The sequence below is a fragment of the Hyaena hyaena genome, unplaced genomic scaffold, assembly GCF_003009895.1.
Source record: "Hyaena hyaena isolate Hyena2069 unplaced genomic scaffold, ASM300989v1 scaffold_754, whole genome shotgun sequence".
NCBI classification, from domain to species: domain Eukaryota; kingdom Metazoa; phylum Chordata; class Mammalia; order Carnivora; family Hyaenidae; genus Hyaena; species Hyaena hyaena.
In genome coordinates, this window is record NW_024081381.1 from 812,820 (window position 1) to 835,546 (window position 22,727).

General features: G+C 47.7%; 1 protein-coding gene across 3 annotated transcripts; it reads right to left on the minus strand.

Moving 5' to 3' along the window:
* Positions 1 to 484: 484 nt before the first annotated feature.
* Positions 485 to 15,110, minus strand: GPKOW (G-patch domain and KOW motifs). Of its 3 annotated transcripts, none has more exons than XM_039218306.1 (12): positions 14,960 to 15,110; positions 8,036 to 8,483; positions 7,105 to 7,259; positions 6,879 to 7,003; positions 4,836 to 4,945; positions 3,835 to 4,048; positions 3,293 to 3,425; positions 2,518 to 2,644; positions 2,200 to 2,323; positions 2,042 to 2,111; positions 1,234 to 1,319; positions 485 to 1,139 (listed from the first exon to the last, which is right to left on the minus strand). In XM_039218306.1, the coding sequence occupies exons 2-12, from the start codon at positions 8,209 to 8,211 to the stop codon at positions 1,005 to 1,007; spliced, it is 1,455 nt and encodes a 484-aa protein (XP_039074237.1). In that variant the 5' UTR covers positions 8,212 to 8,483; positions 14,960 to 15,110; the 3' UTR covers positions 485 to 1,004. The 3 variants fall into 3 exon arrangements, with proteins under 3 accessions (XP_039074237.1, XP_039074236.1, XP_039074238.1); XM_039218305.1 differs by having other exon boundaries at positions 8,036 to 8,486; XM_039218307.1 differs by lacking the exon at positions 14,960 to 15,110 and having other exon boundaries at positions 7,997 to 8,048.
* Between the last annotated feature and the right edge of the window lie 7,617 nt (positions 15,111 to 22,727).

A 22,727-nucleotide genomic window follows, 5' to 3' on the forward strand; every position in this document is an offset into this window, starting at 1 on the left:
TTCCCTTGTTGATTTTGTATCTCAGCTCATTAAATGGGAAGAAGTTGAGGACTGTCTGACAAGAACTGAAGAGTCCAGTTACTTGGATCAATCAGAGAATTTCTATCTGGGACAAAACGTTTTTACCTTCTAGCCAAAGTTTGGGGCTAAAAGGGGGACCCTGAAATTAACTGGCTTCTTGGGAAGTAGTGCAAACTAACAAAAAACATCCCATTTGCGGGTAGAAGCCTCCCTTCCTCTGGACTCTCATCACTGGCTCAAGATATCCTCTGGATGCCTGGCCTGGACCAAGAGTAAAAAGTAGAGCCACCAATGGAGCACCAGGGTGGCTCAGTCAGTTAAGTGTCTGACTGTGGCTCAGGTCATGATCTCGCGGTTTGAGTTCGAGCCCTGCATCAGGCTCTGTGCTGACAGCTCGGAGCCTGGAGCCTGTTTTGGATTCTGTGTCTCCCTCTCTCTCTGTCCCTCCCCTATTCATGCTGTTTCTGTCTCAAAAATAAATAAAAATTTTAAAAATTAAAAAAAAAAAAAAAAGTAGAGTCACCACTAGGATTCTTCCTCAGGAAGTTGTGCAGAGATGTGGCACTCCAGACTCCATAATATCTGCTCAGGGGACACACTTTGCAGCTTCTGTATTCCGAGAATGAACTAACTCGTGAGCAGACAGATCCTTGAACTTGTCTGTCAGCTCACGCAGTGCAGTGGGGCTAAAGCCTGGAATGGTGCCCAACTCCCGCTTCCACTCGGCTCAGCACACACTTACGATCTTGTCATTTTACTGAATTTTTTGGAAATGATTTTTATTACACACTAGCTTCTAGAGAATACTAGGCTTGCTTCAAGTCTCCCTTCTGGTCTGTCTCTTGTGCCAATGTCCCTGTCCTGGTCCTGGGGCTGTGGTGCAAGTGGAGGATGGAACAATGACCTCCCCACCACTGTGAAGACTGGCTTTCCACACCGTACAGAACAGGTAGCAGCCTGCGGGGTGGGAGCGGGGCCACGGGTCAGTCTTCATCTGAGTCACTGGGGCCCAGGTACTGGCAGACAGCATCATAGTGAAGTTCCAACAGTTGATTCTCTCTCCGCAGCTGTACCACAGCCCGGCTCCGTTCTCTGTCCCAGTCCAGCAGGCGGCCCACCTAGAATAGAAGCGGGTGGAATCAGCAGTGCCGACCCAGACTCCCAGACATCCCCTATATGGCCCCAGCCCCCACGCCCAGGTATGGGACTCACCTTTCCAGCCTGCGGCCCCAGCACCACCATTACCCGGTTGCCTTGGACCTTGGGGACCAGGGTCTCCAGCATGTATTCCCTCAGGCCTGCAGATGAGAGGAGGAGTGAGGCCCGCAGCCAGGCCCAGCCCACCCAGGGTCCTGTCAGAAGTTTTTTTCTGTATTCCCGAGAGCCACTCTGTACCCTACTGACACGTGGGGGTCCCACTGCACCCATTTTGCAGGTGAGAACACCTAAGAAATAGTTCCTAAAAAGGGGAGCACTTATGTAGGAAAATGATGGGTGATGACAAGATACCGTTTACTGTGGGCACGTCATATGCCCTGCAATGCATGAGTTTGGGACACATCTGTACAAGAGGGAGAAACAGCTCATTTCCATGCCAGTATTGCAGATGGGGAAAGGAGGAGCTCAGATAATCACCATCACAGAAGCGCCTAATGTTCTGTCAGGAGATTCTAGGCCTCAGGGGCACCTGGGTGGCTCAGTTGGTTAAGCGACCAACTTCAGCTCAGGTCACATGGTTTGTGAGTTTGAGCCCCTCATTAGGATCTCTGCTGTCAGCACGGAGCCTGCTTTGGATCCTCCATCCCCCTCTTTCTGTCCCTCCCCTGCTGGTTCTCTCTCTTTCTCTCTCTCTCAAAAATAAATAAGTCAACTAAAAAAACACCCAATATCCTGGGCCTTGCAAAATACCTAAACTCTGACCAATCTACCAGCCTTTGCCCACACCAGTCTCTGGGTCTAAGACAGCCTTCCCATCAGCCTCCAGGATGATAACGACCCAGTGGTCATCCCTCGGACTCACCTTCCAGGACCTGGCCTTGATCTGTTCGACACACACAGGTATCTGGGCTGAGAACATCTTCGATTGTCATCTGGGGAGGTCAAGGGATGTGAGAGTGTTGGAGTTATGGCGTCCTACTCCCTGGGGGAAGAGGAGGACCCAGGCTGCAGGGTTCTCACCTTGGTGTTGTAATACTGGCCACCCTTGTGCAGTCTGTCCACAAAGCGTACGCGCAGGTCCCTGTGCAACCAGTGCTGGCTCCTGGGACCTGCCTTCTCATTCTTGACAGCAGGCTCCCCCTGTCTGTGGAAAAGGGCCAACACGGGGCTTAGTTCGTCAGATGCACATTTTGCTCACCCCACCTTTGCTGCTGCTGTGAAACCCACCTATAATGGCGTCTCTAGTTCATTCTATGTGCCTGCCTTGCCCTGGAAGCCTTCTCTGACTGCTAAAGCCTCTTGCCCCACCCCCCCCATCCCAGATGCCCAGGGTCTCACCCGTCAGAAAGGTGTTTCCGCTTCCTCTGTGAGTCCTCCCGCTGGCTGGGGAAGCCCTGGTCCCGGAGGGCCTTCCATGATGAAGCTGTTCCATTCTGCTCCACTGAGGAAGTTTTATGCATCTGGCCTATGCAAGGGCATGTGGGGAGAATGAGGAGGGAGCCTCAGCGTGCCATTCTCTTACCTTGCAGATAATGGCAGGTCTCTTACCTGCCTCAGTGTCCCCTCCTACCATCACGACTTTGCCTACACTGTTGGAATGCTCTCCCCTTCCCCTCAACTGCTGGGGCTTCCTTCAGGAAGCCTTCCTCAGCCGCTCGAGCCTGCGCTGATAGTACTGATCTCAGGCAACCATCTAGTATGGGTTAGACACTCCTGAGAGCTCTGTCAGCACCAATCTCCCATCTGCCAAACTGCCTCATCTTGCTGCCATGCCTAGAATGCTTTCCTCCCTGGTCATGGCCTATTCCCAGCTGCCCTCACTCCTCAGAAGAGAGGCTCATCACCCTGAATAGACCTCCTAAGGATAGGAATTGGTTTCTATACTCGTTTCTTCTCTCTCAGAAAAAGGCAAAAGCCCCAGGGCTACTATATCAATTTTCCATAAAACTGAATAAACTACTTATCTTCATTCTCTCCTCCTGACCTCTGACCAGAAGTCACACCTGCCAGGCAGATGGGTGACCTCCCTGCCGCCCCCACCACCTGGGACAGGCCCTACCACCCCCCTGGAATGCTCCTCCAACTCTCCCAGCTAGGTAAAAGGCTCACTCACCGAGATCTGAGGAATTCTTGTCAAACTCCTGCTGGGAGACAGGCCGCAGGCAGTACTCACTAACAGTCACCATGCGGCTCCCCACGGCCAGGCGAACCATGGCCCGAACATTGTCAGGGTCGAGGCCTTCTACCTGAAAGGTTGGGGTAAAGAAGTGGACTAAACCCACATTCCTAGGACCCAGCTGTCCACTCTTACTTCTAACAGGCCTGATCCCTGTGTCTCTCCCACCAGACTGACCCAAGGCCGGGGACAGGCCCTGGCCCATATGTCTCCCCTGCCAGACTGTGTGGCTTGGATATGTTTTAAAATTTCAATTCTCAGGAATGTGCTGCATATGGCATTTTCTCTTTTAGTTGGAAACTGAGGCTCAGAAAGGCCCAGCAAGTGGTCCTGAGTTACCAAATGAGGCAACAAGCCAGACAGGCCTGAAAGACAGGGACTTCCAGCCCTTTCCACCCTAAACCCAAGTCTTCCTCCCTCTGGCCCTCACATCAATCTTCAGGCCTACTTCGGGCTCCCGGCACAGCTTGGTTCCTTACCTTCCCATAGAGGCCACGATGCGGGCCAGAAAGAACCACCACAGCCCCACCGGGCACCAGTCCTTGAGGCTGGTCTTCCTTATTCTTCTCTTGCTCCTCCTCTGGCTTTGGTAGGCGATGGGGGCCAGTGGGGGCCAGGGCCTGGACCTCGGTCAGGTTGGCACCCAGCCCTAACCCCTTTGGTCTCAGTGAGTTGACACGGGGCTTCACCACTCTGCAGGGAGCACAGTATGTGAGCTTGTTGGGCAGGGGAGTGGGGGGGATGTTAAGTTTTCAGTGCCTCCCCACGCACTACTATTCAAATCCCACCCTGTCAACATGCTCAAGAATAACCTTCCCAATCTCACATTAGGACTGCTTTTGATCTACAGAAATAACAATTTCATTTGGTCCAACCCAATAACACATTGGGTAGACCATCTATTCCATAGTATCTGCAGCAGGACCTGAGGCAGATTCCTGTAATCAAACGCCCTAATATTTCTACAGGGGAAATCATACAAATGTTCACGCCAAGCAAGAGAAATAGGCTATAAAATGCTCTGTGTCTCAGTTCATGTTTGGCTACTAAATGGTTTATGAAAAAAAAACGTTTGGTTTTCAGAATTCTTTGGAGAACTGAGAAGAAGGGACCATAAGTCTGTGTGATAATAGCAAATGTCTAGTCCATATTTACTTGGGACTGGGGCCTGCTATAAGTGCTTTATGTGTATAATTTCACATAGCTCCACAACAGACCTGGGAAGTCAGTATTGTCATTATCCCCATTTTTCAGATGACAAAGCTGATGCTCAGAAAGGTAACCTTCACATAAATGGGATCCCATTACAGAGTTTTGAAGGGTAAATAGGAGATTGAAACAGTAGTGGAAAGGCTTACTGAATTGCTTAGGGTGGTAACATGCCTTCTTCCTGCCTGGATGGTTCTGGATGGGCAGTAACTATGGAGGTCTTGTTCACTGCCCCTGTCTGTTGCCCCCTTGCCCCTGCCCTAGAACTCACTGATTGAAGGTGCGGCCAATGCCCTCGCCAGGTTTCCAGCCCATGCCTCGTAACATGGCCAGCCCATAGGCCTCTACAGGGACTGCCTCGTAATCAGCTTCCTCCGGCACCTATAGGTTCAGGCAGAGGAAGGATGGTCAGGCTTGGCTTACGGTGGATCCTCCGAAATGTGCTTACTAACACCCATAGGGTGACCCTCGATGCTTCTTTTCCAATAAGCTCAAGGTTAGTTTTAATTTCCTCTTGCTGTCCCCCACTTTATTCCTCCATGTTGTCCTTCAACAAACAATTATAAAGCACCTGTTCTGTGCCAGGTACTGATCTAGGCGATGAGGATAAAGCAGTAAACAAAACAGACAAAAACCTGTGCCCTGTGACGCTTACATTCTAGTTGTAGAGACACACAATAAATAAAATACATAAAACATGGTATGTCAGGTAGTGATAAGTTATATGAAGAAAAATAAAGCAGCTTAAGGGGATGCAAAGGGATGGAGAAGAGAGTATTACTGAGTTGATATCTGAGCAGAAGCCAGAAGCGATGATAGAGGGAGCCAGGAGGATACAGAAGGAAGAGTAGTCCAAGCAGAGAGAACAGTTAATAGCAAAGGCTCTGAGGCAGGACAAGATCTGGTATGTGGGAAGAGCATCATGAAAGTCAACCTGACTGCAACAGTGCTGTGGAGGCGGAGATGGATGGTGAGACATTAATCAGGAGATCTGGGCTGGAGCTACAGGAGGCTGGCCACCACATAAAGGGGCCCAGTGAGGAAGTTACAGCAATGGTCCAGATGAAAGATACTTGTTGCTCAGACCAGAGTGGTGATGGTGAGAAGAGGTCAGATTCTGGATGTATTCTGCGAAGGGAGATGACAGCATTTTGCTGAAAGACTGCACAGAGTATGGGATAAAGAGGGGAGTTCAACAGTGACTCTAAGGTTTTTTTTGGCTGAGTGAGAGGAAGGATGGATGGAACTGGGATCAACTGAGATGTGAAGTCTGGAGGAGGAGAGGAAATGAGAGAAATGAGGCCAAAGAGGGAACAGGATGGAAAGTGAGTGAAGATCCTATTTTTTTTTTAAGATGAAAGACACCAGAAGACATGTGAAGGCCAATGAGAACAGTTCAGTCAAAAGAGAGGGTGGTCTGGGGCTGTAGGAGAAATAAGCTCCAAAGAAGCATTGCTAAAACATTGTGAATAAAGAGGTGAAAAGTTAATCAGGGATCCATGGGTATGAAACATAGACTTGGTTGCTTCAGTAGACACGCCCCTTGCCTCTCCTTATCCATCACCTGCCATCCTTACTCCCTCAATTCTTTATACTCACTCTAGACACACCGTAAGTTGCTTTACCAATGGGCACACACAACACCGACTCCCTGCCACCATGCCACTACTTGGGTTGTTGCTGCCATTGGTACTCACCTTGCTCTTCCCTCGTTCACTAAACCCTATCTGTCCTTCCAGGCCTCACTCCTACGACTCTGGTCTGAGTCTCCCTCATTTCTAGCCTGCACTACTGGTCTCCTTGCTTCTGCCTTTACTTACTAGTCTGTATTGCTCATAGTAGCCAGAGAGATCCTGTGAAATCTTAAGTCTTCACCCCTCTCTGCTCAGAGCCATCTCATGGCCCTCATCTCATTCACAATAAAAGCCCTCACCATGACCCACAAGGCCCTGCCTAGTTTAGCCCCAGCCACTTCCGACTTTGTCTACTACTCCTCCCCTTAACTCATTTCCCTCCAGCTATACTGGTCTCCTTGGTGTTCCTCAAACACTCCAGGCTGAGTCTACCCTCAGGATCTTTACATTTTCCTGTTCCATTTTCTCATCTTAGTCAGATAATCCCAGAATGCAAGTGCTTTTCCACACCTTGGTATCTGGATTCGTTTGTTAATGCTTCCCAAAAGGGACAGAAGGAGGAAGAGCCAGGCAGCAGGCCTCTAGTACACACACAGACTTTCCCCGCTGGGTGCACAGAGGCAAGCCTGGCAGACAGGGCAAAGAGAGGCTGGGGTTGGAGGAGTTAGGGACCAGCTCACTGTCTCAGCTCGGGGTTCGCTGTCTGCCCCTTCTCCGTTAGGGATGCATCCTTTCTGGATCATGGGGATAGCAAGCATGGGGTCGATACCCGAATTCTCTCTCTCCTCCAGGGACTTCTTGGAGTCTAAGGAAGAATGGGAGGGAGTAATGAGGTCCCACCCTCTCCTTCCATTTTTCCTCCCCCTCTTCCTTCACTGGGGCAAAACAAAGAGGGGGATCACTCACCCTCAATGAGCTCTTTTACAGCCTGAGACAGCACCCCATCCATCAAAGCCTCAGTGTTTGCGGATGGCCCAGGAGCCTGGGTCGGTGGCTGCCTGCGATGGCCATTCTGGATCAAAGGGATGACGAGTTCCTTGGGAGTTTCTGAGGCCTTCACACTGATGTGGACACAGAGATGGGACGTTGGGAGAGTAGTATGGTCAGTGGGTTCTGAGCCACACTCCTCCCTTCAGACAAAACACAAGAGCCAAACTCGCCCCCAGCCGGACGGACCACACTCTCCCTTCTCCTGCCATGTCTCTAATGGCGTGTTCTTTCGATTCTCTCCCCCACCCCCAACTCCTAAATGTACGTGCCTTTGAGGAATCAGCCTTCAGTCCTGGAACCTCTGCTCAGCCCAAGACCCACTTCCATGGCTTTCACAAGGACTCAAAAATCACCATCTTCAACCCAGACTCTCCCCAGGTCCAGGCTCTACACCAACCTCCTGGATGGTTGATTCTCTTCCGGAAGTCTCTCCCTCCGACTTTCTTTGCCGAATTAAGCTGATGATGCTACCCCCCACCCCGAAACTGAATCTGCCACTCCATCCCGTTCCCTATACTGGAGAAGCTCCACCGCTTCAGCTGAGAAACTAGGGGTTCTGTCATTGTCCATTCCTTTCCTTCTCTCAAAACGCACTCTGGGTCCGCAAGTGCTAAAGACACACCCTCTCAGGAATACATCCTCTATTCTCAAACGCCCTGGCTGTCAGGCCCAATCCCCCGCCCCCTTCCCCCGTTACACACTCCCGCCTTCTCGCCTTCACGAATTTCCTCAGGCTGTGCTTCAAGGCTTTCCAGGCCACCATCACCAAAACAATCAACTCAGATTCCACCCTCCCACTTGAACCCACCGAACCGAATTCCAAGGGATGAAAGACACGGCGCTTCACCTCTGCAGCTCCCTCCCTTCCACGGTCTTCAAGAAATCCTTCTCCTCCGGAGCCGCACTCGTGTCATCTCCCGGATCTGCCAGCCGTCTCCTGGCAGATGTGCGACTGAAGCTGAATGAAATTGGGGCAGCAGAAGCTCCCGCGGATCGCAAAGTACCCTCTTCGGCGTCCGCCATCTTGCCCCTCTTCCCAGGCGAGTGCGCTGCTTGCTGGGAAGGTTAGTTTGGTCTCAGTTTGACTGGGGCCAGAGGACGAGGGTTAAAACTACTCTTCCCACAAAGCACTGCGGCATCGGCTGGCGAGTGTGAAAAAGGGACCTTAGGAAGTAATCGTCGCTCTTCTTACTTCATAGGAGCGCATCGCGCCAATCATTTAGGGAAATGTAGTTCTTGGGGGTTATTCATGCCTTCATTTAGGTAGTCAACAAGTAGTTATTAATCGCCATGCTCTACTGGTAGTGGAAGTGTAGATAAAAATACATCATTTCAGAAAAAAATCTTTGAGTTTCAGTTGTGTACAATAACAAATAGACATGCAAATCGAGCCTACTGATGTCAGATTTGATACACCACAAGCTCTGGATTCAAATATTAATAAAATAGACCTCCTCCTTTCTAGAGGCTCATAGTCCAGGGAACAAGGACACCTAAACAGATATTAAAACTATATATACACGTGTGCCTGGGTGGCTCAGTTGGTTAAGCATCCCACTCTGAATCCCAGCTAGGTCTTAATCTCAGGGTCCTGAGTTCCAGTCCTACGTTGGGTTCCATGCTGGATATGAAGACTACTTCTTTTTTTTTTTTTAATGTTTTTTTCCCTTAAATTTCTTTCATTTTTTTAAATGTTTTTTTAATTTATTTATAGGAGAGAGAGAGACAGCGTGAGCAGGGGAGGGTCAGAGAGAGAGGGAGTCACAGACTGAAACAGGCTCCAGGCTCTGAGCTGGCAGTCAGCACACAGCCCGACGCGGGGCTCGAACCCACGAACCGCGAGATCATGACCTAAGCGTAAGTCTGACGCTTAACCGACTAAGCCACCCAGGTGCCTCTTAAATTTATTTCTGAGAGAAAGAGAGACAGCATGAGCAGGGGAGGGTCAGAGAGAGAGGGAGATACAGAATCTGAAGCAGGCTCCAGGCTCTGAGCTGGTAGTCAGCACAGAGCCCGATGCAGGGCTCGAACCCACGAACTGTGAGATCATGACCTGAGCCGAAGCGGGACGCTTAACTGACTGAGCCACCCAGGCGCCCCAAGACTACTTTAAAAAATACACACACACACACACACACACACACACACACACACACACACTTGACCCTTGAATAATGCAAAGGTTAGGGGAACCAAGCCACTGCTCCCACAGTTGAAAATTTACAAATAGGGGCGTCTGGGTTGCTCAGTTGGTTAAGCATAGGGTTAAGCACCTGACTTCGACTCAGGTCATGTTCTCAACATTCGTGAGTTCGAGCCCCAAGTCGGGCTCTGTGCGGAAACCTCAGAGCCTGGAGCCTGCTTCAGATTTTGTATCTCCCTCTCTCTACCCCTCCCCTGCTTGCACTCTGTCTCTCAAAAATAAGCATTAAAAGAAAAAAGAAAAAAGAAAATTTAGAATAACTTTTGATTCCTCAAAAACTTTACTAATATCCTGTTGACTGGAAACCTTAATGATAACATAAGCAGTAGAGTTACACATATTTTGTATGCTACATGTATTATATACTGTATTCTTTTGGGGCGCCTGGGTGGCTTAGTCGGTTAAGTGTCTGACTTTCGCTTAGGTCATGATCTCGCGGTTCATGGGTTCGAGCCCCGCGTCGGGCTCTGTGCTGACTGCCAGCTCAGAGCCTGAAGCCTGTTTCAGAGTCTGTCACTCCCTCTCTCTCTGACCCTCCCCTGCTCACGCTGTCTCTCTCTCTCCCCTAGAAATAAATTAAAAAAAAAAACATTTAAAATTTTTTTAAAAAAATGTTAATGTTTCATTTATTTTTGAGAGAGAGATAGAGACCGCATGAGCAGGGGAGGGTCAGAGAGAGAGGGGAGACACAGAATCTGAAGACAGGCTCCACGCTCTGAGCTGTCAACACAGAGTCCGACACGGGGCTGGAACCCACGAACCATGATTTCATGACCTGAGCCGAAGTCGGACGTTTAATGGACTGAGCCACCGAGGCGCCCCTGTATTCTTTTTTATACTGTATTATATACTGTACTTTTAAAATACTGTATTCTTAAGAGTAAGGTAAAGAAAAAAAAAGAAAATGTTATTCAGAAACTCATAAGGAGGGGTGCCCGGGTGACTCAGTTGGTTAAGCATCTGACTCTTGATCTCAGTTCAGGTCATGATCTCAGATGTGTGGGTTCAAGCCCTGCATCAGGCTCTGCACTGTCAGTGCAGAGCCTACTTGGGATTCATTCCCTCTCTTTCTCTCTCTCTGCCCCTCCTGCACTCTTGTGCTCTCTCTCAAAATAAATAAACATTTAAAAAAGAAAATCATAAGGAAGAGAAAATACATTTATAATACTATACTGTACTTATTGAGAAAAATCGTGGTATAAATGGACCCGTGCAGTTCAAACCCATGTTGTTCAAGGGTCAACTATAGTTCCCACTGTTACCCAAAACTGGGTTTACCTCTTGGCAGATATGGAGCCAAAAGACACATCCAAGCAAAGAATAGGAAGAGTTTTACTTGGAACAAATAAAGAAGAACACTGTGGAGATATCTCCCAAAGCAGTGTCTTCTTCAACAACAAAAATGGGTAAGTTTTCAGCTAAAGCCATGGAAGGGCTTGCAAACTAAGGAATTCAGTATGGAATTGGGGTAAAAGTCATCTTAAGTCGACTGAAGTCAGGAGAGCTGGCAAGGGTCAGCATCATCAATTCTCTGGCTCCAGTTGGTCTGGTATTTGAGTGCTCAAAGGGATTTAAATCCTGCAAAGATGACTCAAGACTATGTGTCAAGTCAATCTTTACTTTCGAATCAGAAATGGAAGTTTTACCACTGATTTATTGTTGCTGATATGATTAGGCTATCTCCTGGCCTGATAGTGTCTGTTTGTTCTCACATTCTTTTGTTTCCTTCAAATCATTATCTACTGAGATCTATTCTTCTTCAATTTCAACACATCTCAGGAAGTTCTGCAAGAAATGTGCAAGTAGTGCTTGTCAGGCAAAAATTGCAAGATGAGAGAGGGCCTAAAATGACTTTTCTTTCTTTTTTTAAGTTTATTTTTTATGAGAGAGAGAACACGCGAAGGAGGGGCAGAGAGGGAGGGGACAGAGGATTCAAAAGTGAGCTCTATGCTGACAGCAGTCAGCCCAACGTGGGGCTCGAACTCAGGAACCATGAGATCATGACCTGAGCAGAAGCCAGATGTTTAACTGACTGAGCCATGCAGACACCTATAAAATGACTTTTCTTATGTCACAAAGGCTATGCCTTTTATCTCTTTTTCCAGGGATCACTATTTATTACGGCTTATACTACCAACATTAAATATGTTGTGAGAGCCACGTTCTAAGGCTTTGAAAGATTAATGGGACAGATTCCTTTTGTGAAGGACCTTAAAGAGAGATAGAGAAACTGAAAGGGCCCCATGAGGGACTGTTTTTTGAAGGACTCGGGTTTTTTGTTTTTTGTGGGTTTTTTTTTTGCCCATTTCCCTGCTTCTATTCTTGCTAGGACCAGCAACCCACCTTACACATTCCTTATAATACAAATAATGTATGTCCTCCTCGTAAGGATGAAGGAGTTAATGATTCCTTTGGAGTCTTCCAGCACAACAGAACTTCTAAGGAATGGGTAAGGCCATCATGTGTGTATTCCAGACCACCGGTGCTAGACATCTCAATGTCAAGACCCCATGGAGTACATGAGGACCATTCTCCTCGTTCTATCCAGTTCCCAGATGCCTGAAAGGACACTTACATCAGACCACAATCCTCAGGATAAACCCCAGACCCCAAGCAAAGACAAGGCTCTCTCCTTTCCGAGTCTCCCAGACACTGCCTGTATCTGCACGGTCTCTGTATCTTCAAAAAATTCTGCTCTTACTTCCGCTTCGCTCATGTTTGATTTATGTCCTACGTGAAGCCAAGGACCCTCTTGGCTGGTCGTGCAGGACCCCCTTTGGATCCTTGGACCCATCCTGCCTTCATCATAAGAGTTTATAAAGTAGAAGGCTGATACTTAAATAGCCACCAGAAAGAACACCACAGATCTGCTAAAAATTGATCCCAAGGAAATCATTCAAGATGTGAGAAAATATTTTTTTAAGTTTATTTAAGAAATCTCTACATCCATGGAGCACCTGGGTGGCTCAGTTGGTTAAGTGTCCAACTTCAGCTCAGGTCATGATCTTACAGTTCGTGGGTCCAAGCCCCGCATCGCTCTGTGCTGACAAATTAGAACGTGGAGCCTGCTTCGGATTCTGTGTCTCCCCCTCTCTCTCTCTGCCCTTTCCCTTCTCACACTCTGTTTCTTTCTCTCTCTCTATCTCTCTCTGTCTTTCTCAAAAGAAAAAAAATCTCTACATCCAACTTGGGGCTCGAACTTATATCCCTGAGATCAAGAGTCACATGCTCTTCTGACTGAGCCAGCCAGGAACCCCATGAAGAGATTTTTACATGAGATTCATCATAGTATTATTTATTGCAGCAAAAGATTGAAGACCACTTAAAGGAACAACAGAAGGAGAAAGGGTGAATGAATTATAGCACCTTCCTTGGATGGAACACATATACTAGAACATTTAAGTGTGAAGCTATAAATATACTTTAATGAAAGTGAAATGTTTGGAAAGTAGAATAATGTGGTGGGTCAGAGGATGGTCTTGAAAACAGGAAGCACAATAATCAATCTCGTGGCCATGTTTCCAGGCTTAGAAGCCCTGGGCATCCTTCACGATATCTAGCAGATAAAGACTACAAAGCAACTTTTATAAATATCAATTTAAATAAAGAGGTAAACTGAGGCAAGCTCAAAAAGATGAGTTTATTTGGGAGTAGCAGAGATTGCAATTCTGGACACCCAACCTGCAGCAAGCTACAGATAAGACCCAAATTACAATTCTTTTGCTATTCCCAAATAAATTCATCTTTCTGAACTTGCCTCAGTTTACCTCTTTATTTAGGCTGATATTCCTTGGAGTCAGAAGTGGGAGCCAAAGGAGATGACCCCAGAAGAATGATGATCCAGGGACTCATGTGAGGTACCTGTCCCAAGCACGCACTCATGGCTTCCGTTAGTCCAGATTTACTTCTCTTGGGTGGGTCTTCTCTATGATTCTGAGCTCCCTCTCTTTGGCTCACCTTTCCAACTTTCTTCTGGATCTGTTTTAAAACGATCATTTTTTGGTGAGTACTCATTTCTCTTAGTGAATACTAGTTTTTTTGGTGAGTACTTCTTTATTATTAGAAGGACATAAGAATTTTGGTAAAATTCCTTTGGAATTCTTGGGAGTGTTAAAAATAAAGCCATAGGCCCAAGCTGGAGTCACTTGCCTTCCAAGTTGCAATTAATTGCAATTTCAACCTCTCCAGGCGTAGAATTTTAAACCAATCAATCTAGAATGTTCTGGTCTGCACCAATGACGTAATCTCTCACTTGGGGCCCTCTCATCCCCAAAGAAAAATCAGGTAATCTGCGTGATAAGAACCGCCCCACCCCTCACCCCACATTTCCCCCTTAGGATAAGTGATTTACCTAAAACAAGAATTTCTTTTCTTTTGCTTTTTTTTCTTTTCTTGCCCCATCCTCCTTCCTATAAAAACTTTCCATTTTGCATAACTCCTAGCAGACCTCCCCTCTACTTGTTAGGTGGGACGCTCCCGAGTTCATGAATTGCTTACTAAAACCAACTAAATCTTCAAATTTCTCAGTTGAATGTTTCCTCTTTAGCAGGTATTAGAAATAATAAACAAGCTTGACAAGTTTAGAAGATAGAAGATCAATATACAAAAATCAATTGTTTCTATAGACTAAATAGAGATGAAATTATGAAGATAATTCTATTTACAAGAGCCTCAAAATAATAAGGTACCCAGTAATAGATGTAACAAAAAAGTGTAAAAACTGTACTGTGAAAGCTACAAAACACTGTTGAAAAAAAATTTAAAGACCTAATTTATGAAAATACATGAAATACTGAGTCAGGGCCTGTGCTGGATTCTCAGCCAGGACCTCATGAGTACTCCCCTGTAGCTCCCCAGTCCTCCTCTGCCATCCTCTCCCCTAATCTGTGCCCCCAAATGCATTAAGGAAGTCTCCAGCGCCATGGACTGTTGAAACTCCCCCAAAGTATCCATAGGTTTTTCACACCTTTCTGTATTTGTCACCATAGCAACTCTGTGAGAAGCAAGAGGGTCTCGAGACAAGTGACTATTGAAAACATTATTGCCCTTACAATACAGGATGCTAAATGCTGGGGTAAGGTAGAGGCTAAGAAAGCTGTTGGTGGCTCTCCATAGAAAGTACATAGGCCCAACCCACTAAATTTACATTCTAGCCTCTTCTCTTCCAACCGACACGCAGGCTCAATCACAATTTACTTAGCTAGGCAATGCCCAATTAAGCAATTCTCCAGGTACCACCAACACGAATACCTCCCCTTCTCCCCCCTTATTAAATAATCTTGGGCGAAGCTATTGGAATAAGCCTCCTGACTTTCCAACGGCCCTCTAAAACACACAGAGATCTCGCTCCTCATCATTACACCTTCAGGCCCTCCCTGGAAGGTGCAATTCCAAGATTGGGCTCCTGAACTTTCCAGGCTCCGCCCTCTAATTGGCCAATAAACTCCCACCCATTCCTGACATTCCGAGTCCCGCCCCCCTCGCGCTTGTAGACTCCACCCCCCTAGAGGGGCTTTCCAGGCCCGCCCCTTAGCCAAGTGCCCGCCCCCAACGCTCTCCAGGACCCACCTTCTCAAAATTCCATCCAAAGCCCCACCGACAGGGATTACCATCTGGCCCGCACCCACAACTAACGATGCAACACTCATTTACTGCAGTAACCTTCCCAGTGTCACCTCCTGGAGGAATATCCTAGGATCGCGTCCCTCTCGAAGCTCCCTCCGAGCCCCGCCCCAGCAGTCCCGCCCATTGGCCCCACCCCAACAGTCCCGCCCATCGGCCCCACCCAGGGGAGAAACTAACCATCCCTGGTCGGCCACGTCAGACTCAGGCTCCATTCAGACCCCGCCCCCCGGAGGCCCCGCCCCCGACACGCACCCGCCTTGGGGCGCAGGCGCAATGTGGCGCCCGTCCTGCGTACCAGCGCCGCCACGTCGGCCGCAGCTCGGGTCGCCAGGGGGCGCGCGTCCAGCCGCGCCAGGAGCTGCAGGGCTCTGGGGCCCGCAGACAGGGGAAGGCCCCGGCCTGCGAGCGTGAAAACAACAGGTCAGCGCCTGCCGGAGCCTCGGCCAACCCCCATGCTCCCCGACGTTCGAAGACCTAGAATGCCCCTCAAGATCTTCGGAGCCCCCCGACCACTCCTTCGATAGTTCCGGAGGTCGCCCACTGCCCCTCTCAACTCCCGCGACCCCAGAGCATCGCGGGTATGCCCGCAGACCCCCGACTGCTCCGACCATATTCTGGAGATAGGTCTTTGACCGAAATATTCCTACACCCTTCCGAACATCCCGGGACTATCTCTGGAGGGCTCCGACTGCCCCTTCATAACCCCAGATTCCAAACTCTTTCAGCACAGTATCGAGAGGGACCCCGATTCCTCCAGATGCCGCGACGGAACACGGTCGGCTCCCGCCGCGGCCCCGGCACCCCCGATTCCCCTTCCAGGTATCCAGGTATCTAGATACCCTGATGGCCCACGTAGGCCCAGATTGCCCCTCCATTTATCCCAGAGGCTCCCCGCCCCCGGCAATTCACTACAGCCCCTGAGTGCCCGCCCAGGTGTTCCCAGTGACGCCAGGCAGACCCCTCTAGCACAACTCCCCGGAGACTCCTGAGAGCCCCCGGGTCTGGTGCACGGCCCCGCGGTGCGGGTGCGGGTACGGGTGCGGGTCGGACACCCGGAGCCCAGCCCGGGTCGCTGGGCCCCTGCCTGCCGCCGCCGCCGCCGCCGCCGCCGCCGCCGCCGCCGCTAGGGCGCCAGGGCTACTTTGTTTACCACCTGTCGGAAGGAAAAGGTGAGGAGCAGACAGGCGGGGCGAGGGGTGGCAGGGACGCGCCCAGTCCCTCCCCACCCCCCGTACCTCCTCTGCTCCCCCTAGGGTCCGTGGCGCCCCCCGCGCGCGGCTCCATGACCCGAAGTCGGTCGGGTGGACGCACGGCCGCCAGCGACGCGTTTGGAGCTCCTGGGCGCGCTCACCTGGCGGCCCGCCTGAGCCTGGACGCCGCTGTAGCTGGTCGGCCCCGTGCCCGGCGACCTGACCCGCGCAGTCACCTACCTGGCTGCCGGCAAAGAGGCCTGGCTGTGGGAACCAGCGCGAGCGCTTGGCCTCGCTCTGCCTCAGGCGCCGCCTCTGCTCTCCCAGGACCCTGGGCTGGGCAACTTTTCCCACCCAGGACAGGCTTTATTCCATGGGCGAGAAGGGGAAGTCGAGGCCCAGATAACTTAAGGGCCCCGCCCGAGCTCTGACAACTAAACACGGGGGTGCAGAAGTGGAGCCCACGTTTACCAGGAAATTCTGCAGCCTCCAACAGAGCTTTGCTCCTGGTCGGCACTCAGTGCATTTGCAGTGAATGCTGGCCTGAGCCAGGCCCTACTTGAGAACTGGAAGAGTCTGTTGGGCTGGGCAGGGGGGAGCCCTTGGAGCCTTAGGGGCCACGGGAGGGTTTGGGGCCCTGAGCATGATAGGGCTGGGACACTCAGGAAGCCGGGAAGGGCAGGTGCCCTGGAGAGTGGAGGGATGGTAGGCGCCTGAACTTGAGGAGGCTTTGAAGGCCCCCTGGTGGGAGGGGACACCAGCCAATGAGAGGGGGAGGTGAGAAATGAGGTATGAAAAGTGGGAGATGGCCCCGGCCCGGGACAGAGGTCCTAAGCGGGAGGGGGGGGGGGGGGGGGGGGGCGGGGGGGGGGGGGGGGGGGGGGGGGGGGGCACTTGGGCACAGAGCTACTGTAGTGGAAGGAGGAATGGGGTGCAGTGAGAGACAGCATGTGCCTACCGCTTTGTGGAAGAAGAAACTGGGGGACATCAGTGTCCAGGGCCCCACAGCTGGCCAACCAACGACAGTGCTGGCCTCAGGTGGCTTACCGCCGACATTCACTGGTTCTGTGACTTTCACTGTGAGCTGTGGTCGCAGTGTGTCCTGATGTCCATTCTAGGTGGCTGGGCAGCCTCTCCGGGCCACCTTTCAGCGTCCCAATGTTGTCATAGGTGAGAGGGGCTGAATGGTCCCTGCTTTCCTTCCTCCTGGAATGTCTTGGCTCTCCCACACCTCTGACCTGACCTTGTCCGAGGGGAAATACACTGGACTTTATTCACTGCTCTGCCTTGTTCTTGTGCCTACCACATGGGGCTGTCACCGTTCCCCAAATATGTGCATTGTTTTTCCTACCCTCCTGCCTTTGCCATGCTGCGTCCTGTGTATTGGAGCTCTTTTGAATCTTGTCCACCTGGAAAAGAACTGCATGTTATCAAGGCCCAGTTTTAAGGCTTCACCACTGCATTCATGCTTTTGTGAAAAGAAAGAGCATATGTTCATATGCAGAAAATGGATGATTGGCTGGATATGTAGAATTGTAAACCAAAGTGCTTCTGTCTGTGAGGAATAGTTTACGCTGATATCTTTTCCTGTGTCTTCTCAGGAGAACTGGATTGGGGAGAAAAAAACCACAGCTGATCCCTAGGGTCCGACGTCCTCTCCTTCACTGGGAAACCTTCCCACTCTACTCTCTCTTCCAGGGTCCAGTCCCGTTGAACTCCCCTTGGGAACGTCCTCAATCCCGCAGGGCAGGGCTGGTCACTGGACTCACTCACTTATATGGGCCTCTGTCTGCCTGTACTGGGTTCTTTGGCTGCCCACATCTGACCCAACCTGGGTCTGGTGTTGGGTAGGGGAAGGTTGAGACCTTCTATAGTACAGTTCTCCATAGAATTTTCATTATGTATTCTGTGGACATTCTCTAACACCTGATCGGAGCTGCCCCCCCACTCCCCATGGTGCAGGGACAGCTGGGTACATGGAGCTGAAACTGCCCTGGGTGCTGCCATTAACAGAGACCATCTCTGGAGTAAGAGGCACTACTGGATGCCTATGCAGATAGACATTGAGAAGACAATGTGGTCAGGTATGAGACCTGCCTTTCTTTTAGGTTTGTATGGGAACATATTTCTCAAAGTTAGGAGGGTACATCAAAGTTTATTTAATAGTTACCTCAATTTTTTTACTTTTAGACTTTTGGCCTTATAATATGTGGGACTCCATTTTTATTTTTCCCCTGGACTCTCAAATGTTATGGGTTGGCCTGGTCAACCTCAGAAACAAGTAGGGAGCACATAAGTTTCAAAATTTGACATGCTAAAGAGACATAATAATTAAAAGAGTGTTGAACTGGGAATGGATTAGACACACCAATCAATGAGAAATTGGGGTTTTATCTTTACTTATTTATTTAATTATATTTAAGAAGAGAGAGAGGAAAGAGAGAGCGAGCACATGTGTGAGCCTGAAAAAGGTGCAGAGGAAGAGAAAGAGAGAGAGAGAGAGAATTCCAAGCAGGCTCAACTCTGGGATCATGACCTGAGCCGAAACCAAGAGACACTCAACCGAATGATCCTTCCAGGCACCCCAGAAATTCGGGTTTTAGAAATAAGTATATACAGGAACTGGATATATAATATATAGGTGGCACTACAAATTAAATGGGAAAGGATGGAATCTTTGGTATATGGTGGGAAAATCAGTTCACTCTAACCTCAGTGGAATACCACCTCACACCCATTAGAGTAGCTACTATCAGGATGATGGAAAAGAACAAATGCTGGCCAGGATATGGACAGGTTAGAACCCTTGTGCATCACAGTGGGAATGTAAGATGGCGCAGCCACTGTGGAAGACAGTTTGTTGGTTCCTCTAAAAGTTAAATGTAGTCTTATTATATGATCCAGAAGTTCCACTCCTAGATATATACCCAAGAGGAATGATAGCACAGAATCAAATAGATATGTGTATGCAAATGTTCTTAGTAGCACTATTCCCAATAGCCAAAAGATGGAAAGAATCCATGTATCCACTGAGGGATAAATGGATAAGCAAAATGTAGTATAAACATACAATAAAGTATTACTCAGCCTTAAACAGGAATGAAATTATGACACATGACACATGATGCAGCATGAATGAACCTTGAGGATATTATGTTGAATGAAATAAGCCAGTCACAAAAGGGCAAATAGTGTTTGATTCCACATAGGTGAAGCACTTCAAATAGGCCAATTTATAGAGACTGAATGTAGAATAGATATTACCAGGAGTTGGGGGGAAGGGGGTATAGGGTATTACTGTTAATTTGGTACAGAATTTCTGTATCCATGGATGGGGCAGGACTGAAACATTTAAAGGTGGGGAGGTTTTTAAGCTTAGATCCAGGAAGTTGGCAATGAAAGGATGAGGCTCAAATCAGTGAATGGGTAGGATTTATGAAGTAGGCTAGCCTAAATCCAAGAGAAGTGTGGGGCCAAAATGGAGATAATAAAAATACATTAACGTGGGCTAGACTTGAAGAAAGGATTGCTTAAATCCCTGAGTGAAGGGGGCTTTAAGAAGGGAAATGGTCTTAAATCTTAGAATGTGACAACGTCAAATAGGACATTGATTTAAATAATTTTAGGCAATGTGGCTATGACGGAGTTCTACTCAAATCCCGGAATGCAGTGCTAAAATGGGGATTGGCTTAAATCCATGAATGAAGTGAACATAAGAGAGGTAAATGGCTTAAATCCATCAATGATATGGGGCCTGAAATAATTTTGGCATAAATCCATAATCAAGATGTCTAAAATGGGATTGGTCCACCACATTTTGTAGTAATCAACATTAATTATGCTGGAGTGGAATTAAGAGGGGATTGGCTTAGATTCATGAATTGGGTGTGGCTATGAGAGAAATGATTATGGTAAAAGATTGATTGCTCTCCTGTAAGATGAAGAACAAGAAAAGGATATTTTTTTCCTTAAATAGTTTACTTCAAGTTGGTTTACATATAACACCCAGTGCTCATCCCCACAAGTGCCTTCCCCCATGTCCATCACCCCCCTTCACCTCTCCCCCACCCCCATCAGCCCTCAGTTTGTTCTCAGAATTCAAGAGTCTCTCATGGTTTGCCTCCCTCCCTCTCCCCAACTATTTTTCCCCTTCTTCTCCTGCTTCGTCCTCCGTTAAGTTCCTCCCAATCCACCTATATGTGCAAACATATGGTATCTGTCCTTCTCTGCCTGACTTATTTCGCTCAGCATAACACCCTCAAGTTCCATCCATGTTGCTACACATGGCCAGATTTCATTTTCTCATTGCCATGTAGGATTCCATTGTAGAAATATACCACATCTTCTTGATCCATTCATCCGTTGATGGACACTAAGGCTCTTTCCATGTTTTGGCTATTGTTGAGAGTGCTGCTATGAACATTGGGGTCCATGTGCCCCTATGCATCAGCACTCGTGTATCCCTTGGGTAAATTCCTAGCAGTGCTACTGCTGGGTCATAGGGGAGTTCTATTGATAATTTTTTGAGGAACCTCCATACTGTTTTCCAGAGGAGGTGCACCAGCTTACATTCCCACCAACAGTGTAGGAGGGTGCCCATTTCTCCACATCCTCGCCAGCATCTAGAGTCTCCTGATTTGCTCATTTTAGCCACTCTGACTGGCATGAGGTGGTATCTCAGTGTGGTTTTGATTTGTATTTCCCTGATGATGAGGGACGCTGAGCATCGTTTCCTGTGTCTGTTGGCCATCTGGATGTCCTCTTTAGAGAAGTGTCTGTTCATGTCTTCTTCCCATTTCCTCACTGGATTATTTGTTTTTCGGGTGTGGAGTTTGATGAGTTCCTTACAGATATTGGATACTAGCCCTTTATCTGATATGTCATTTGCAACTATCTTTTCCCATTCCGTCGGTTGCCTATTAGTTTTATGGATTGTTTCCTTTGCCGTGCAGAAGCTTTTTATCTTCATGAGGTCCCAGTAGTTCATTTTTGCTCTTGATTCCCTTGCCTTTAGGGATGTGTCAAGTAAGAAATTGCTGCGGTTGAGGCCCAGGAGGTTTTTTCCTGCTTTCTCTTCTAGGGTTTTGATGGTTTCCTATCTCACATTCAGGCCCTTTATCCATTTTGAGTTTATTTTTGTGTATGGTGTGAGAAAATGATCGTTTCATTCTTCTGCATGTTGCTGTCCAGTTCTCCCAGCACCATCTGTTAAAGAGGGTGTCTTTTTTCCATTGGATGCTCTTCCCACTTTGTCAAAGACTAATTGGCCATACATTTGTGGGTCCAATTCTGAGTTCTCTATTCTATTCCACTGGTCTATGTGTCTGTTTTTGTGCCAATACCATACTGTCTTGATGATGACAGCTTTGTAGTAGAGGCTAAAGTCTGGGATGGTGATGTCTCCCATTTTGGTTTTCTTCTTCAATATTACTTTGGCTATTCGGGGTCTTTTGTGGTTCCATACAAATTTTAGGATAGTTTGTTCTAGATTTGAGAAGAATGCTGGTGCAATTTTGATTGGGATTGCATTGAATGTGTAGATTGCTTTGGGTAGTAATGACATTTTAACAATATTTTTTCTTCCGACCCATGAGCATGGAATGTTTTTCCATTTCTTTGTGTCTTCTTCAATTTCTTCATAACTTAAGAAAAGGATCTTTTATTCAACATTGTACTGGAGGTCATAGCCAGTGCAATAAGACAGAAGAAATAAACAACATACAGATCAAAAGAATTAAAACTATCTTTATTTCAAACATGATTACTTATGTAGAAAATCAGGTGGAATCTCCAAAAATCTACTAGTACTAATCAATTAGTTTAGCAAGGTTGCAGAATACAAGATCAATAAATAAAAATCATTTGTTACATAGGCAATAATCTGTTGGAAGTTGAAACAAGAAAATACCATTTACAATACCATCAGATATATAAAGTACTTAGGGATGAAGTTGACAAAATTGTGCAAGACATGGACACTGAAAATTATAAATATTTCATTAAAGAAGACCTTAATAAATGGGAAATATATATATTGTTTAGGGGTCCTAAGACTCAATACTGTTAAGATGTCAATTCTCCCAGAGTTAATCTATAGATTCATCAATCCAAATTCCAATAAAAATCCTTGCATGTTTTTTTGAAATTAGCAAACTGACTAAAATTCTTATGGAAATGCAAAGAACATAACAAATTTAAATAAACAGAAAATCAGAGTACTTACAATATTTCACTTCAGATTTATTGCAGATCTACAGTAATAAAAACAGTATATACAGTAATAAAAACAGTATAATACTGGTAACAAAATAGACAAATAGATCAATGGGAAAACATAGAAAGTCTGCAAAGAGATCCACACATATATGGGCAACTGATTTTCAACAAAAAAATAAAGATTTGTCTGTGGGTAAAGGAGTATATTTTAAACATATCATGCTATAACAATTGGATACACACAAAAAGTTTTGAGGGGTGCCTGGGTGGCTCAGTTGGTTGAGCACCTGATTCGGTTTTGGCTC